An 18,260-nucleotide genomic window follows, 5' to 3' on the forward strand; every position below is an offset into this window, starting at 1 on the left:
AAGGTCCCCCGTGGACCTGGGCCGAAAAACCGCCCCCCGGAAAACGCGCTGGCCCCAAAGAAGTGAAGAACCCTGAAGAGGTACCTGAAGAAGCGGAGGCAGCAAGGCGCCTTGTGGGAAAAGGTTCCCCGGAAACTTTCCCGACGGAAAAGACGCGGAAAATTCCGGTTCCCGGGGAGACTGAAAAACAATCTGGACAACTCCAGCACGGTGCAGGGACCTCCAGTCGAAGGGCTGGGACGGGGGTAGGAGTCTTGTCCCGGCCAGCTGGGGTTTCGAAGGGACCTGGTGGAGTCCACAGCAGCGTGCTGTCCGAGAGCTGACCGACCCCGATCAAGTACAGAAGATCCCGGACTGCCGGATCTACGCGAGAACGCGCCCTGGAGGAGCCCCTGGGCTTTAAATCGAGTCAGCGGATCGCGGAGTAACGAGGAGAACCTGAGGAAGTGGAGCGCGTGAACGCGAGGCGGCAGCGAGCGTAAAATGGAGCTGTCCGGCTGCTTAAACAACAACCACAAAGAAGAGAGGCTCGACCACCCCCTCGAACTCTAGGTGGGAGCGCGAAGGGGCTGGGAGTCCCGGGCTATGATCCGGAGCGAGGCGCCGCTGCAGCGCGTCGCCAGCGGGACAGGACTCGGCAGGAACCCGGGGGGACTTTCCGCGCACAATCGGAAAAGCAGTCGAGGTGGAAAAACGGTACCTGCGGGCCGGGCAACAACATCTTTGAGTACAAAAAGGGACGGGGAGCCCTCGAAGAAAGCTCGCCGGTGCCGCTGACGCCAAGGGGGAAGATATCGTCGCCCTACGGGGGAACATTCACCGCCGCTGAGCAGCCCAGGTATCATTCCGACCGGAAAGTTGCGACAGAAGAAGACCCCGTTTCACTCCAGACGACCTGCTCTGGCTGCACGCTCAGTCCAGGTTCCTAATAGGGATGCGGTCCCATCGGGAACTACAAGAAAGTCAAAGCGTGTTGTTTTTCTCGCCCTTCCTAGGTGGGAACTCCCAATAAAGCAGAGATGCGTTTAATAGTTTTGACGTTGCAAAAAAATTTTCGGACTAACATTTACTACGACGTGAAGCCGACGCCCCTGTACGAGGCGCAGGGGGCAGTGAAACCCCGGAAGCGGCTGCGGGGACGACTGCATCAATCGCAGGTTTCACGAATGCTCCCCGAGCGTGCCCCTGCTCCGACAAGGCGCGAATCAGAAGATTCAGAGCCGAGTGGTCCCCGGGTTGCGAGGTTCAGACGGAGGACAAGGGTTGGGGCGTGAAGACTAAACAGGCTATCAAACCCGGGGGACTTATCCTCGAGTACGTGGGCGAAGTCGGCCCGAGAGGGAGTTCAAGTCTCGAATGGCGACCAGGTAGGATTCCTTTTAAAAATCATTTCAAAGTCTTGTTTTTTAAATAGAACCCCTATATTTTTTTATATATACTCTTGTCTTTTTACGGTGAATTGCGAAAATCAATATATTAAAATAAAAAAAATTTAAAAAAAATTGATCTTTAAATGACCTTGAAAAGCGCCCTTGGAAAAATCGTGTACTATCTGTCTTCCTTTTTAAAAAAAAAAAATGTTTTACTTGAAACATTTTTTTTTATGCGATAAAAAAATTTGGTATCGAAAAAACAAATAACTTTGAAATGACCTTTTCATCGATGAAATGGGACACCCGTTACCGGAAATAGAAAATACGTAATAAAATTTTCAAATTTTATGAAAAAACAGATACGCCAAGACACGCATCTTATGCCTCACCGGACGGCGGGTTTAGTGATCGACGGTTCGATGGGGGGCGTGGGGGGTTTGTAATCACCGTGCACCGAATTGCGACATAGAAGTGGGGCGTCCTCGGGCCCCCGCGTATGGGATATTTGCATCCAGAGACATCAAGCCGGGCGGGAAATTTACGTACGATTACAATTTCGCGCTTTTCAATCCGGCGAGGGTCAGCAATGCGATGTGGCAGCATGCCCTTTGAGGTGTCATAGGGAAAACATCATCATCATCATCATCAGGTGGAAGATAAATTTTTTAAAAATAAATTCACTTTGGAAATTCTACCGGGGATGGGAAGAGTCAAAAGGGTGGGCCCGAAGGTCCCGTGTCCCCCCCGCAGCCCAGGGGGAATCCACCGAGAAAGGCCGTGGGCAGACCGCGGAAGAACATTTGAAAATCGGCAACGCGCGCAAACGGCCAACTCGAAGAAACCCCTGCAAATCTAGGAAGGTGGGGACTCGACCTTTACCCAACACGCCCAGCTGAAGCCCAGTCCTATCAGCACGTTGCTTCGCGCGCGACACCACTGCTCCTGTGAGAAAACCCGGAGAAGTGCCGGCTCAAGTCGGCCCAGTCGGTCCGCATATCCAGGTGCAAACGGAAAGGCGAAGCCCGGCGGCGCGAGCGTCCCCAAGGGGAGCTCCGGGGACTCCAGGCCCAGTCCGACGCCTTTTTCTGCAGCTGACCGCGTTTACCAAAACCAAAGCGCAACCGTGCGAACGCGTAGGCTCGCACAGGCTCAGGATGACCCGGAGGTGCACAAGACCGCGAAACTGGCCAAGGTCGGTCGATGAAACCACGTCAAGTTCTTCGTTATTATTTATTATTATAAGATTAACATCATATCTTTCTTTACAGGTATTGAAGGAATTATACACGATCGTGACGACGGCGAACGACGAAAACGGCCAGCCGCTGTGCGCGCCCTTCATGAACTTACCCCCGAAGAGGAAAACTGTCTGATTATTATGAGAAAATTGCGGAACCCATCGATCTGAGCGCGATAGATCAGTGGCATTGGCACCGGTCATTACAAGACAGCGGAGCATTTTTGATCATGACATGATCAGGCTCTTTGACAACAACGTGAGGTTCTTCGGCAGACAACGTCCGAGATAGGAATCGCCGCGGCGAGGCTCCGGAAGCTGTATCTCAGCAGTAAACCAGATTTCGTGGATGCTATCACGGAGGCGACCGGGTCTCCGCCGGCTCAGAGCTTCCTGCCGCCTCGTGGATCCACCGCCGGGGAGGAAGATGTCATAGATGCATCTGCGGGCTGCACAGGTATCTTAATTACCAAATATGCATCTGGGAAGATTGAAAATAGAGAATCATCTCGGATAGCAAGCCCAAGTAGAACAGAAAATCAAAATAATATCATTTTGACGTCATTGATCAAATTTGGAGTTCAAATTGATCAATGACGTCAAAAAATGATATTATTTGATTTTCTGTTCTACTTGGGAAGCGTACATCAGTTTAACGCCCAATGACGTCAGACTGACGTCATTAACGTCAAAATGACACTATTCTGACGTCTAATGACGTCATTTGACATCAAAAGCACTCAGGGACTTTGCTATTCCCAAGTAACAAATTGATGTCATTAAACATCAAAATGGCGTCATTTTGACGTTTAATAATGTCAGTTGGACGTTTAATGACGTCAGTTTGCTAGTTGGGAATCGATAACTCCCTGAATGTTTTTACAAAGACAATCCAAGTAGCAGACTGACGTCATTAAACGTCAAAATGACGTCTAATGATGTCATTCGACATCAAAAGCACTCAGGGAGTTGTCTATTCCAAGTCTAATGACGTCAGTTTGCTATTTGGAATTTCTTCTGACGTGTATTTTGAAATTATCTCATTGAAATGTTTCCTCACGCTGATAATCGATGCAGGGACGAAGGTCTGATGATCCAGTGTGAGCGCTGCCTGGTTTGGCAGCATTGCGACTGCGTGAAAGCCGACACGAGCATCGAGTCTTATTTATGCGAGCGATGCCAGCCGCGCAAGGTCGATCTGGAGATACCATTGGAGGGGTGAAGAGGAGGAGGAGGGCCAGAAGCACTACGTGACGTTGTTGCGGGGCGACCTGCAGCTTCGAAGGGCGACACGGTATACGTCTTGAGGGACACTCCTGATAAACACACGTATAAAACTTCTACAGAAGCCCGACTCCGAGCAGATGGGACATTTTTCAGGATCGAACGTCTGTGGAAGAATCACGAGTAAGTGATTGTTTTGCGATCAGTCGAGTTGAGTGAGATAACAAAAAATATTAAGCTAGCTTGACCTTGAAATTAAATTATCTGCATTTGACAGAGGCGAGAGGTTTGTGTTTGGACACCACTATCTCAGACCGCACGAAACTTATCACGAGCCAACGCGAAAGTTCTACGTCAACGAGGTCGTCTGCGCACCCTTATACGAGGCTGTTCCTTGTGATCTCGTGGCCGAGCGATGTTGGGTGCTGGATCCACATACTTTCTGTAAGGTATATGTTGTACAATATTTGTCATCGATTATATTAGCGTAGTAAGTTTTATTTTAAAAAATTTAGACAAAAATTGTCTAAGGTTTATAAGTCTGAGTTCTTGCCGCGGCTATGTCAGATTGTGACGTCAGAGGCGAGAAAGCACACGCTGAAAATTCTTAGACGGCATTTCGAAATAAAAAGATATGAAACGGCACTTCAAATAACTTTAGCACTGTAGACTTCCTGGTCGATGAAGAACCTTAAAAAGGTCTACTTATTAGTCTTGTCATTTTGATCTTGAATGAATCATGTAATTATTTGCAACTAGCAGTTACATATTTTTTTCAACAAATATGTTTTTTACAACTACTTGGCCATCCTATCCTTACAACTTTTTATGCCAAATATTACGAGAAATCAATTTATGTAAAAAATCAAGATGATCTTGTCTTGATCTTGACTATGTCATGTAAGATGAAACTGATGACTTTTGTCTGAAACATTTTTTTTTTTATAAAACTTACATTTTTCAAGATATTTTCCCGAACTTTCGAATATTCTGTTCAATTAACTTTTTGAGTTCAATGACCTTGTCTTGACCTTGACTGTATAATCTAAGATGAAACTAACGATTTTTGTCTAAAACATTTTTTTTTATAAAACTTACATTTTTCAAGATATTTCTTCCAACTTTTCGAACGCCTGTTCAATTAAATTTTTTATCACACCCTCGTTTGAATCAATTTCAGGACGTCCGGTCGGCTCGACTCCCGAACACACTTACGTGTGCGAGTACCGCGTGGATCGCGCGGCGCGACTCTTTACGAAGGTGGCCAGAGCGAGACACGCTGTATGCACGAAACCTTACGCATTCGAGACTTTCCCGGAACGTATAAAACACTATCGCACCTATCTGGTAAGTTTATTATCTATACAAGATTAAGGTATCAATATCTTTTTCTCCGCAACATCACATCAAGTATCGACCTCTTATTTCCAGCCTCACAGCCTAGATGGGATCAAGATGTCCAAGGAGAAAAGAAGAGAACAACGGTCAGGAGATGGACGGAAACCAAAAATTGGAATCCGATAACGTGCATAAAATGCATGGAAAGGAACACAAGTGCGTCAGCAGGACGAGACGAAGATCAGGCGAAATCCTGACGTCGCGTCTCCTATAACATCGTACGCCTCAGGTAAAAACGATCTCGAAGAGAAGTTGAAGAGGGCTCAAGTTTTTCCTTACGTACTCATATTTGTATATATATTTTTCTTCTGCAGAGGAAGAGCAAAGGAAGAAATTGAATGGGCATCCTGTTGAATCTACTGCAGAGGATGCCGAATAAGAAGGACCCGTTGGATCTGTCGTTCCTTTTAGAAAGGAACAGGCGAAATCGAAAAAGACCCTGGTGGACTTAACCCGTGACAGTGGGTGACCGTCACCACGATAATGATATATCCGTACTGTATAATATATAAAAGTTATAACCTTATAGAGTTATACCTTACTACACACAAAATCTCAGTCAGATAATATATAATAGGCTAGGTGTCTCAGGTAGCAAGCTTACGTCATTTTGACGTTGATTGACATAATTTTGACGTCGATGACGTCATTTATGATGTCTAATGACGTCATTTGACATCGATGACGTCACTTTGACGTTTAACGACGTCAGTTTGCCTACTTGGATGGTTCTCGATCGTTCTAAACTTGATTCTATCGCGTATCAAGATAATAATTGTACATTTATCTCCCTGCTCTTCGCATCCCTCCCCTCAACGCGGAGAGTGCGGGAAATGATCTTTCGTCCAGCCCGTCCATCGATTGTAATTATTGTAATTTTATATCAATATATCTATAATCAGGAAGTAACGCTTATTTAAGCAAATGACAATTTAGATTTTTTTCTACATTTTATTTTCTTTTTTTTTTTTTCATAGATAATTAGATGTTAAAATGTACTTCCCTTTTTTTGTATTTGCTCTGATTCTTTAAATGTGGTAAAAATATTACTCCATCAAAGAAGTGTCATCATGTCTTGTAAGCAATTTGTAGGTAGACTACGCTGACATAATTAGAATATTTAAACTGATAAAGATAAATAAATATGCATTCTCTCCGACAGTTGGGCTATATGACTTGTATAGAAAAGTGTCATTTGTACATTCTTTTCATAGAGTTGACAGTAGCTAAATGTGTACAAATTAAACGTGTTATACATACATAGAGCAGGAGGGTGGTTCTACGAAAGGAAGAAATAGATGTTATTGAATTGCGAAATACTGAGCGTACATATATATTTACATATGTATAGGTATTGTGATGATGCTTTATCGTGCACAAGGTATAATATTATATTTTTCATAATCGAATCTTTTTTATTTGAATCAAGTGTTGTAATATATATATACTTTCTTCGCTTTTACTAGGGGAAGAATATCTTTACTATATAATGTATTTTAATTTATTGATATATATATATTGAGAGAATATAGTGGACCGGACGCGATAAAGTCGCAATAATTCCAAAATTGTACATATGTATTCAGGACCTTTATATTTATTATTGCATTACACAGTATGGTAGATACATATTATATATTTTGTAAATTTTATTTTATTTTATTTTTTCCTTGTTTTTCTTTTATATATATATATATATATATATATATATATATATATATATATATATATATATATATCATATACGTATATTATGTATACATTAATTCTTGTGGAATAAATTTTGGTATATTATACGTTTTCAAATTCAACGTAAGACGAAAGTATATCAAAAGAAATACCATTAATATGTGTGCATTTTTTTCCCATAAAATTATAATTACCACGCACGAGAGATATTTAATTTTATTTAACGCACTTTTTTCCGATTTATTAAAAAACATGAAAATATATTTATTATATTGTGTAATTCAAAAATAAAAAAAAAGAAGAAAGAGGATTTATGAAGCTGGCCTTCTAAATTGTAATATAAAAAAGGGTGTGTGTGAACTGGAATTTTAAAATGTATGGTGAGATGAGAATTTAACAAGTAAATCGTAAAAAAAGAGGGGGATATGTTAAACATTGATTTTTTTCCATGACATATAATACACAGTTGCATCTTACTCGATTATTTTTGCGCGATTGAGCGAAATATAAATATTTTAATGCATACAATAATTATGCATTTTTTTTACATAGAATTTTTATTATTGCGAATACATTTTTAATGATTTGGAATTATTTTTTTGCCAATTATACATCTACTTTTGCATATTTTTATATATATGCAATATTTGTTTTTTAAAATAACTTTTGTCTGTAGGTGAACAAGTCGTTTGTCAATCATGTAATAATAATAATAATAACGGCATTAACAATTATTAGCAGCATTATGTAACAATTTTTAATTCGATATCTTTATTGAAATCATGTTATACCATGATGCATCAATTTACGCATCGTTATATCGTATTAAAAAAATACTACATGCCCAACTTGTAAATAAATGCGAGCGAAAACAAAAAATATATATATATCCGATTATAATTTTATTAATTTATGTTATTGACAAGGTTTGAGAAACCGATTATAATATAAATTGTTGTTTTTTGCAATAAAGGGATTATTGTATTTTCGCACTGAAGAAATATATATATATCTTTCGTCTTACGTTTTATATTATATATATATATATATATATATATATATTAAATTATATATTATATATCTTTTGTCTTACATTTATCTCGAATTATTTAAATCGCGAGAACGCGGCTTTTTGTAAAATTCCATTGTTAAGCAAATTTTTGTTTTTGCAACATTGTATCATTAATCAATAATTAATGTCGTGTGTTTGAATTGTGTACGTATATACATATATATTTAAAGCAATATAATGCGATGATGCATTAGATGGATATTTTTCAGATCAATATCATTCGTGACGGATGGATGTGTATAATTATATGATTTGTGGCCTCCTGAGTTCTTTTTTGCTTATCTATGATTAACATCATCATTATAACACATTTAGATATTATAATCAAAAGAAATCAGAAAAAAAACAATTGTTGCGACAAGCTTTCAGCTAATATGTAGTGCATGTACATATATACTATATTGTATTGTATTCTGATAAAAACACAAATACACGTGAAAAGTTTTTTCCTTACATAGATATACACATATTTTATTCTCTCGTCAATCTTTTTCTCTTTAATAAGTACCATACTCATATAAGTTTAATATATAATGTGTGTTGCGCAAGACTGAATATGTGTAACGCATAAAATTACATATTACTTATGAATGTAAGATACATATATCTATATAGGTGAAAGGCCGAAATAAATAGAAGAACCTTTTTATTTTTACGAATAAGTTTGTACATTTTTGTGTCAACAATTAAGAGTTTACATAGATTATTAATTTTTTTTTTTGCTTTTCATCATATAGAAAAAAATTACTAAGTGATTATCGTCATTACACAATATTTCTATCATTTTCTTCTTCACTTATGTGGTAACACAGAGGTACTAGCATACGCTACGTGTAGATTAAATATAGTGTTCTTGATTATTTCTTAAAAAATAGCTCACCCCTCTCTTTCTCTCTCTGTTTCTGTCATTTTTTTTTCTTAATATTTTTTTAAATTATATCTAACTTTGCGTATCGTATTATTTCTTAATTGTTAAATTATTTTCTCGATTTCACACAGAAGTACTTTAGCTCGGAACATCACACACTGTACAATATGTACGGAGACAAAAAAGAATAAAATAAATAAAGAGCTAAAATGATATATATATATATATATATATATATATATATATATATATATTGTATTGTATATAAGAGCTAACGATACGGTGTACAAATGAAGGTACACACTGTACAATATGTATGGAGAAAAAGAAAACGCGAGCTAAATAAGACAATCATTCTTCGAAAAAAAAGAACGTAAAAAAGAATCTCTTACAGCTGAACAGATTCGTGAAAGAAAAATGTCGCGTTTTGTTCGCAAGATTTTTTTTCTTTCGACTGACAATTAAAATATAAAGGTGATTCGTATATTTACTAGTGTTTGACCGCACTTATTTTCATATCGTCGCTAAATTATAATAATTATATTTTCGATTCACTGAATCTTAAACATCTGCAATGTAGGTATCGTCGAGCAAATCGATTTTTTCACGCTGTTTTTTTTTTTATTATACCCCCAGGATGGATATTGATAAACATCGTGTTTATATAAACATATAAACGGTATTTATATATATAAAAATATAGTCGTCGACACAAGATGCAAGATTAGATAAAAATAAACAAATTTCGCTCTTTGTGTTTCTCAAGAAAGGATGCAAGGAAATTGAATATTAATTATATGTCCTAGCAGAGGAAGTACGTAGGGTAACAAATGCATTATGAATCGATAATATATATAAAATTAGCTGTAAAAATCAAATAAGTAAAATTAGAAAAATTGGAAAAATCATACTTTATGTAGATAATAAATCGTGTAACTAGAGAAGATACAATACAGGTACAAACATTTGAAATCGCTTGATTAAATGATAAAGTTAAAATTGTCGTAGCAAGAGAGAGATTTTATTTCGCATGTTGTGCTGTGCAATGAAAAATCTGCATGTATAAAACGTGTGTCGAAGAATAATTTATTTGTGCCACAATATTTCTTTTTTTTTCCCTTATACATCGTCGATAGAAAGATAAAGATAAAGAGGTATACAATATATTATATATATTTTTTCCTCTTTCTAAAAGGGCACTGCTATATAAAGGTTCACTATTCAGCGAATTCGGTTGGATGCACTAGTTGATGATTAAAGTGTTTTTTGTCTTAAAATTAATTAATTAATTTAGATGTAAACACAAACATAAGCGAAACAATCTGACATATAATACTAACTAATGTGATGTATCAATTCGTGCTCTTCATCTCGCATTTTGTCCAACTTTAAGGCTCCTGACTCCTCGTCGACGGTGTCAGATTTTGACGTCAGAGGCGAGAAGACACCAAAAAATTCTTAGATGCCAAATAAAAGATATTTCGATGAAACAGCAGGTCTTAAAATACCTCGAAAACTATTATTTTCTCTTTATAATCCAACAGCTGTAAAATATGTTGATTAGGTATTTAAAAAATATGCTAAAGCCATCTGAAATAGTCTTTTTATTTAAAAATGGCATCTAAAAATTTTCACGCTGACGTCACAATCTAGCCGCGACAAGGAATCGAGGAGTCTTAATGCGAAAAAAAATTCCTAAGTGCTCAATGCTATGTATATTTGTCTTGTGTAAATTTATGTATAGGGTGTCCCATAGGAAATATCTGAAACTAATCAGCTGTCATTTTTTAATGCATGCGGTTATTGAGAAAACAAAAATTGTGTTGGAAAGAGAAAAGTCTGCAGTTTTTAACTGATATAAATAAAATATTTGTATACCAGTTTATTTTATTGATAAAAAGAAATGAAAAAAGCTAATAATCACATAAAAAATAAATAATTTCAACAGTACTAGAAGCACTGTTGAAAATATTTATCATTAGTTTATGTGATTATTAGCTTTTTTTAATTTCTTTTTATCAATAAAATAAACTGGTACACAAACATTTTATTTATATCCATTAAAAGCTGCAGACTTTTCTCTTTTCAACACAATTTCTGTTTTCTCAATAACTGCGTACATTGAAAAAATCACAGCCGATTAGTTTCAGCAATTTCCTATGGGACACCCTGTCTAACAATCTCCCCGAGAAATACACTAGTGCCCATTGAACCAAATTCGCTACATCTATTTAGTATAAATAGATCAATAATTTTTTCTGCATAATTCTTTTTACTTTATATAGATCTGTACATATTTACACGAGCTCTTTTTAGGATAATTACTTTTTTTCTTTTCTCGACCTTTTTATAATGCTACTTGCGTGTAGTTTGTACCCATACGTAGTACTCTTCCTCTTTCTCCTACCTCTTTTTTTACGATTTCTTGAGAAAGTGTTGCGATAAAAAGTTATATCTCTTTTTTTCCTCGCGAATGTGTGTTACATTATCGTTTTTTTAATGCACTTAGATTATTAGACCTGTGTTTCCGGTAAGGATTTTCGAAACTCGCTAGAGATGTATCTGTTATAATTTTTAAAATAATTTCTCATTTGCTGCAATGAGAAAGTTTTCTTCATAATAGCAGTATTTTCGCGTATTTAAACACTTGTCAATACATATATTTTGATGTGTGTGTGTGTATATGTGTGTGTTATTTTGACGTAAATTCTTTTATCTACTTATGAGATTGTTGTATGATTGTTGCAGTTGCTCTGCGAAAGGATAATTCATTCATTTGCGCATAAGACTCTGTTATTCTTGCAAATAGTATCCTGCTCCCATATCGGTAGAAGTAGTTGCAATCATGTCACTTGTAATCTCCTGCAAATACATACACCATTTGTAAGATCCACATCATTACACGAGATACTATCTATTGTGACGAGAAACCAGAATCAAGAAACTTTCAATGTTTAAGCAAAAACAAAAACAGCGTTCTATATGTTTATACCTTACATTCAGTTTCCATTCTCGGTTTAGATTTACGATGGTGGATTATTGTTTGCTTACAGCTTGGCTGCCAGCTGCAGTGGTCTGACCACTCTGTTGTTGCTGGCCCCAATACTGGTTGTTGTAATACTGCTGATTCCAGCTGCTGTTCCAATTACCATTGCCATATCCCTGTTGATTGTATCCAGATTGACTGTACGACGTGCTCGTGTGACCGTATCCTTTCCAATTGCCTCCCCATTGTTGCTGACCCCAGCTACCTTGTTGGTTCCAGCTACCCTGGGACTGATTACTCGACCAATCTTGACCCCAACCTCCAGACTGCTGCGATCCTTGATAACTCCCGCTAAAAATCAATGTAAGTACTCCGGTTTTTTTTCTTTTTCTTTTTCTTTTTTTTTGAGGAAATACCGTAGAAACAAATAGCAAACTGACGTCATTAAATGTCAAATAACGTCATTTTGATGTTTAATGACGTCATTCGATGTCAAAATGATGTATCCTTGTAATGTCATCCCAAGTAACAATTGACATCATTAAATGTCAACATGATATCATTTTGACGTTTAATGACATTATTCTGACGTTTAATGGTGTCATTCTGATGTCTAATGACGTCATTCAATGTCAAAATGATGATATCCTTGTAAATATCATCCCAAGTAACAAACTAACGTCATAAAATGTCAAAATAATGTCATTTTGACGTCTAATTACGTCATTAGATGTCGAAATGATGTATCCTTGCTATCTGGGATGGTTCTATCGCTGAATAATTATCAATTACCTCATAGAACCCCAACCTCCCTGTCTAGGTGCGACAGATCGGTTTCTGTCATTTCCTGATCTCCTGTCGACACCGCCGGTTCTTCTGTCGACTCCTCGTATCATCGCGGGCCCAGGTCGTCCTCGCAGCCTCCATGGAGGAGGGATGTAGCCACCAACATGCCTCATATATCTCTGCGGTCTCTCTCCTCTCCAACCACCCATATTGGGACCACGTCGAGGAGGAGGATTGCGTCCTCTGTCTTGATCTAAAAATCGAAATGTATATATACATAATAGTATATCGTACCATAACATAATTTATAATGAATAATTGCAAATAATAATGTCCTCACAATTATTTCTTCGATTATGATCTCGCGTGTCTCGATTGTTTCGCGAATCGCGCGTTTCTCTGTTGCTGGCCTCGGTCTTGTCGAGACGCGGCCGCTTTGAGGCAGTTGATTGCTGGCCAAATCCGGCCTCCTTACCCTCCTTGTTGTATTTCTCGATAAGCTTCTTACCCTCCTCCTCGTCGAGTCCGATCCACTCCACCGCTTCGAAAGTCTCCCCCGCCGAAGGTGCAGCGAAATTTGCTGTAATTATCGACGCTTCGATTAAACACTGTTGGCAAATCACGAGCATTTATTGAATAAAGTGTCAGCTAAAGATACCCTTCATCTCCTTGAGATCAGACTCCGAGACGGTTCCTTCGATCGCACTGTGTCCGGACAAACGTTGACTGTATTCTTCATCCGTTGGTACCACAACGACGGCTTTTCGCTGATATTCGCAGAAACTTCGTATCTTACGTCTTTGTACGGAAGAATATACGTTGCTCTTCTGCTCACAAAATGTATATATCAGCAAATAATTGTTATAAAATGTTTTCTTTAAATTTAGCAAGTTTCAGTTCTCACAAACCACTATATTCTTTCGTACCTGATCTAATATGTAGTTACGCCTTCTGCCACTTGCCACTTCGATCAGCTGATCGAGTGCGCGATTGCACTTGTCAATAACTTCTCGTCGACTATTTTCCTGATCCGACAGAGCAACGTCCTAAAAAGATATCATAATTAATATTACATATCTATTATATGTATACATATACATATATTAAAACATTAATATATTTTAATATATAATATTTCCTATATATTTTATTATTTTATATATTTTATTATATTATATATTTTATATAAAATAAATATTTAATACAATAAATTATATAAAATATACAATAAAACATAATAAAATATTATATATTAAAATGATAGAACTTTATAATATTTGCAGACACTTACTCCTGTCTTTTCCACCAAGTTGTGGAGCGCTAAGATATTATACAATTTATTTGGATGCTCGGCCGCGTGGTTCCTCGCCCAGGTGGTTTTTCCGGCCGCAGGTAACCCGCACATCATGATCACCTCGCAGTGCGCCTTCGCGTCCGGTCTACGCGGCCCGGCAACTTTGTCCTTCGATTCCACGTTACCTACTAAGGTATAACCGGGAATTTGTTTGCACCAGCCCTGCTCCTGCCCGAAATTGCAGACGAACGTGCAGTTTTTGCTGAGAATGTGCGGAAACAGGGGTCTGTCGCCGAGCTCCTCCTTGGAGATGCTGAACGCGGATCCGAGATCCTTGCCGTTCACCGTGTAGGATAACTCTATGGTGTCCTCGGGCGTCATATCCAAGTAGCAGCCCACGACGTCGTCCTTGCCGAATGGCGAGCCGTAATCTGTGAATTTCGAGTCGGTGCCTTTCTGTCCGGAACTGGTGTACGCGTAACTCAGTCTCTCCTCGCCGAGTTGCATGGATGAGAAGAGAACCGACCAACCGAGTCTGAGTGCATGTTGCTCGTCTTTCACTGCAGCATGATGTTCTGTAATTTTGGCTTCGTAGTATACTTTCCTATTCGCAAAACCATAAGATGCTCTTGCGCCAGCCCATATGTGGCAGAAGTCGCTGTTGTGCATAGGTGTGGCAGAGAAAAATCCTTCTTTGTTGATGATTAAGTTCAAGTCGGAATCATCTAAAAGAAAGAATTTATACAAATATAATAATAATAATAATATACTTTTCTTCAAGATATATATATATTTTATATATTTTTTATTTTATAAATTTTTTTATCATATAGGTATATTTATACATATTTTATATTTATTTAATTAATATATTTAATTAAATTTATATATATATATATATATATATATATATATAAATAAATAATAAATAAATAAATAAATATATATATAAATAAAGATAATTGCATAAAAATTTATAAGAACTTACACCAAGATAAGATCACGGCTGATTCATCGAAATCTGGTTCATCCTCGACTTTCTGCGATACAGGAGATGCCTGATGAACTTCCGCTGGACTAGGAGATCTCTTTCTTTTTCTGTATTCTTTTTGACTTGATTCTTCTGCATCCAGCTTGTTTGCACCATCTTGTTTTACTTCGGATGTTTCTGTAATCTTTTTTTATACAAATAAAGATAAGTAAATGACGATTAAAAATTGCGATTTTTATATTAAATCTAAGAGAAATAATCTGGATAAAAATATTTAATATTTTACATGTAAGATATATAGATTTATATACCTGTTCATCTTGTGGAATATTATCTGCTTTCTCATCTTCATCTTCTACATTAACTGAAACGTCCATCGCTTCATCTTGCACTGTATAATCATCATTAATAGTCTTTTCTTCATTATATGATTTGTCTACCTGATCAGGTATCACATGTTGTTGTTCAACTTGTGGAATGTTTACAGTATTCTTAACGTTATATGTATCTGCTATACATTTTGCGTCTTCTTTCCCAATCGAAATTTTATTTTCCACGCCTTTCCCGAAAGTGTTTTGCACTTTATCGACCTCATCATCTTCCTCAACTTCGGTTTTTTCTTCCAGGACTTTGTAAACTTCATCTATACTAGACTCTTTTGTTTTGTGCTCTTCCCGAGGTATAGAAAATCGATCTACACATGCAATTGTACTAGCTTTTACAGACGGCTCTGTCACAGGTACTTGGAGAACATTCGCCTCATACTTATTATCTTCTAAAATATTAACACGCTTCGCTTCCTCCTCCTGAGATTTTAGCGGCGAATAAATCTTGTTCTGAATAACATTATCTTCCCGTTTTTCTTCAGGCTTTTCAGGGGACCATTTTGATATTCCTTCTTCTTGCACTACATCCTCAGAAGTAGACTCTGATATTGTCGTTAACGAGTCATATGATTTCTCAATATACTGAAGTTTACTCGGAGTGGATTGCTTCGACGAATTTGGAGTAGTAGCTATTCTCGATGTGTTTCTTGTAGAAACCTTTGTAGGAGTCACCATAGAAGAACTCCTGGACGCTCTGCTGGGTGTCCTCGGTGGTTGCCGTGCGGCGTCCGCAATTCTTTCTTGCGTTTCTTTGAAGGCTGTGTCACCTGTATTCTCCGCATACAAAGGTTTTTCTTGACCATCTATGGAAAAAAAACGAAATTATCATTTTATATCTTTCTTTCAACAAACTTCTTCAAAGATAAAGTTATCATTTTATCTAAGCAAGGTTCTTTGAAGAAGTAGAAAAGAAATATTGAACTAAATATTAAGAATATTTGTATACATAAATAAAGAGTAAGACAAAATATAAAGTTATTAATAATATCTTTGCAGATTTTTTTGAAGAAGAAGACTTATCATGCTATCTTGCAGACTTCTTCATCTTTGAAAAAGGTATTGTGCAATATTAAAGATATTTAAATAATTATTTAGATATATAATCTATTATTTACATATATAAATAAAAATCTTGTATAGTGTAGGGTTATTGTATATCTTTGAACTTATTATATATCTTCGAAGAAGAAGAAGAAGAAAACCTATTACACTATATTAGAAACTCTGAATATATAAATATAGTATAACAAAAAATTATCATTTTATATCTTTGCAGACTACTTTTTCTTTTTTTAAAGAAGTAGAAGACATCTCGCTATATTTAGATACATAAAGATCTTGTAGTGTAGCATTATATCTTTGTATTTATCATATATCTTTTCTTCTTCAAAGATGAAGACATATTAAAGACTCTATTTAGATACATAAATAGAGTATGACAAAAAATAAAAGTATCATTTTATATTTTTGCAGATAGCTTTTTTAAAAAGTAAAAGACATCGCACATTATATTAAGATACATAAATAAAGCTCTTATAGTGTAGCATTATTTTATATCTTTACACTTCCTATATATCTTCCTCTTCTTCTTCTTCGAAGACATAAATAACACTCTATCAGAGCTCCTATTTAGATCCATAAATACAGAAATAATCATATTTTACATCTTTGCAGATTACTCCTTCTTTTCTGAAGAAGCCACTGCGCTACGCAGATACATAAATAAAGAAACATTCCTCCGCACACTTTCAAGACACCAATCGCACTCTTCAGCTGCAGCTTGCAGACATCCTAACAGACGTACTCGTGCAGGAGGGCAGCGTAACCACCAGGAAGTCACCTCGGGACCGGCTAGGAGGTGGGGAAAGGACAGGGACGAGGAAGATAGGACCTTAGATGACAACAACACTTACAGTCCTGCTGCTGCGTCTCCTCCTGCAGCACCTCCTCTTCCTCCTCCTCCTCCAGAGCCTTGCGTAGCCGATCGACGAGCACTGGCTTGTTGCCCTTGGTGTCGAGACCGCGCTCGCTCAGCGCCGCCCGTAACTCTATCACTTTCAATTTAGACGGATCCATTGTGCGCGCGCGACGTGCCCGGTCAGCCAGTTAGCCGGATTCATGCACCCCCTGCAAGCCACCCGTTTGACGCGAATGCGAGAGGAGTCTCTTCCCTCTTCACGAAAGGCCCATACACTTATTACCATACACGCGCTATGCTGCTCCGAGCCGCGCTGCGCGTACACAATATGGCGGCGACCGCGGCGACCCTCGTCGGCCCGCAAACACCTCGGTTACGTAGCGCGCGCGCGCGCGCGATTGGTCGGCGCGCGGCGTCGTTTCTGGGGCGACGCGCGAACGCCCGGCCAATCGCGCGCGCCGTCTCATACGCCGGCCAGCGCGGCGCGGCCGCCGATTGGCCCGCGCCAAGGCGGGACGCGCGCCCATTGGTCGAGACGCTTCCGCCGTCCCTGTCAAATTTCAAATACCGTACATCCTTGATGTGAACCGTATTTTTTTCCGTAATACTTATTAGGTTGCATTCCAAAACGTCCTCTTCGTGGAAAATTCTAGTATTTTAATATAATATTATATAATTATATAATATTATATAATTATATAATATTATATAAGTGCCCAGATAGCCACATATAGATTATCAGTAAAATTTTCCTCGAAGAGAACGTTTTGGAACGGAACCTTTTTTTTGTGTTTTATTGTTCTGGTCCTACATACTTTTATATCTGAAGAAAAGTTAAATATCAATTTTGTTTTTAAATATCAATTATTAAAATTAATTAATGAAAGGCTCGTATAAATTAAACAAAATTAAACAATCATATATAGTAGGCCAACTAAACGAGCAAATAAATAAGATGTAAAAAATTTTTTTTATTAATAGTTAAATCATTAAATTAACATTCCGTTACAGAATCGATATAAATTGTAAACGTTTCGA

At 37.7% G+C, this 18,260-nt stretch overlaps 1 protein-coding gene and 1 pseudogene across 3 annotated transcripts; one reads left to right on the forward strand and one right to left on the reverse strand.

The window, feature by feature from the left end:
- Nucleotides 1-249: 249 nt before the first annotated feature.
- Nucleotides 250-5,691, forward strand: LOC146720258 (histone-lysine N-methyltransferase ASH1L-like; annotated as a pseudogene).
- A 2,931-nt stretch (nt 5,692-8,622) lies between these two features.
- Nucleotides 8,623-17,571, reverse strand: LOC146720259 (uncharacterized). Of its 3 annotated transcripts, none has more exons than XM_085488854.1 (10): nt 17,218-17,571; nt 15,230-16,107; nt 14,916-15,102; nt 13,925-14,652; nt 13,560-13,679; nt 13,292-13,460; nt 12,974-13,213; nt 12,640-12,886; nt 11,913-12,198; nt 8,623-11,723 (listed from the first exon to the last, which is right to left on the reverse strand). In XM_085488854.1, the coding sequence occupies exons 1-10, from the start codon at nt 17,378-17,380 to the stop codon at nt 11,655-11,657; spliced, it is 3,087 nt and encodes a 1,028-aa protein (XP_085344980.1). In that variant the 5' UTR covers nt 17,381-17,571; the 3' UTR covers nt 8,623-11,654. The 3 variants fall into 3 exon arrangements, with proteins under 3 accessions (XP_085344980.1, XP_085344982.1, XP_085344981.1); XM_085488856.1 differs by having other exon boundaries at nt 11,658-11,723; nt 11,859-12,198; XM_085488855.1 differs by having other exon boundaries at nt 11,660-11,723; nt 11,854-12,198.
- Nucleotides 17,572-18,260: the final 689 nt, after the last annotated feature.

Source organism: Nylanderia fulva, unplaced genomic scaffold (genome assembly GCF_048542155.1).
Source record: "Nylanderia fulva isolate GAGA-0341 unplaced genomic scaffold, ASM4854215v1 Scaffold73, whole genome shotgun sequence".
Lineage (NCBI taxonomy): Eukaryota > Metazoa > Arthropoda > Insecta > Hymenoptera > Formicidae > Nylanderia > Nylanderia fulva.

Bases quoted from the DNA above. Each gene is read 5' to 3' on its own strand.
- LOC146720259 (XM_085488854.1), bottom strand. From the start codon at position 17,380: ATGGATCCGTCTAAATTGAAAGTGATAGAGTTACGGGCGGCGCTGAGC. The intron at 15,103-15,229 runs GTATATAAATCT...GTATAAAAAAAG, and splicing joins ATATTCCACAAGATGAACAG to ATTACAGAAACATCCGAAGT. The intron at 13,461-13,559 runs GTACGAAAGAAT...TTTTGTGAGCAG, and splicing joins GTAACTACATATTAGATCAG to AAGAGCAACGTATATTCTTC.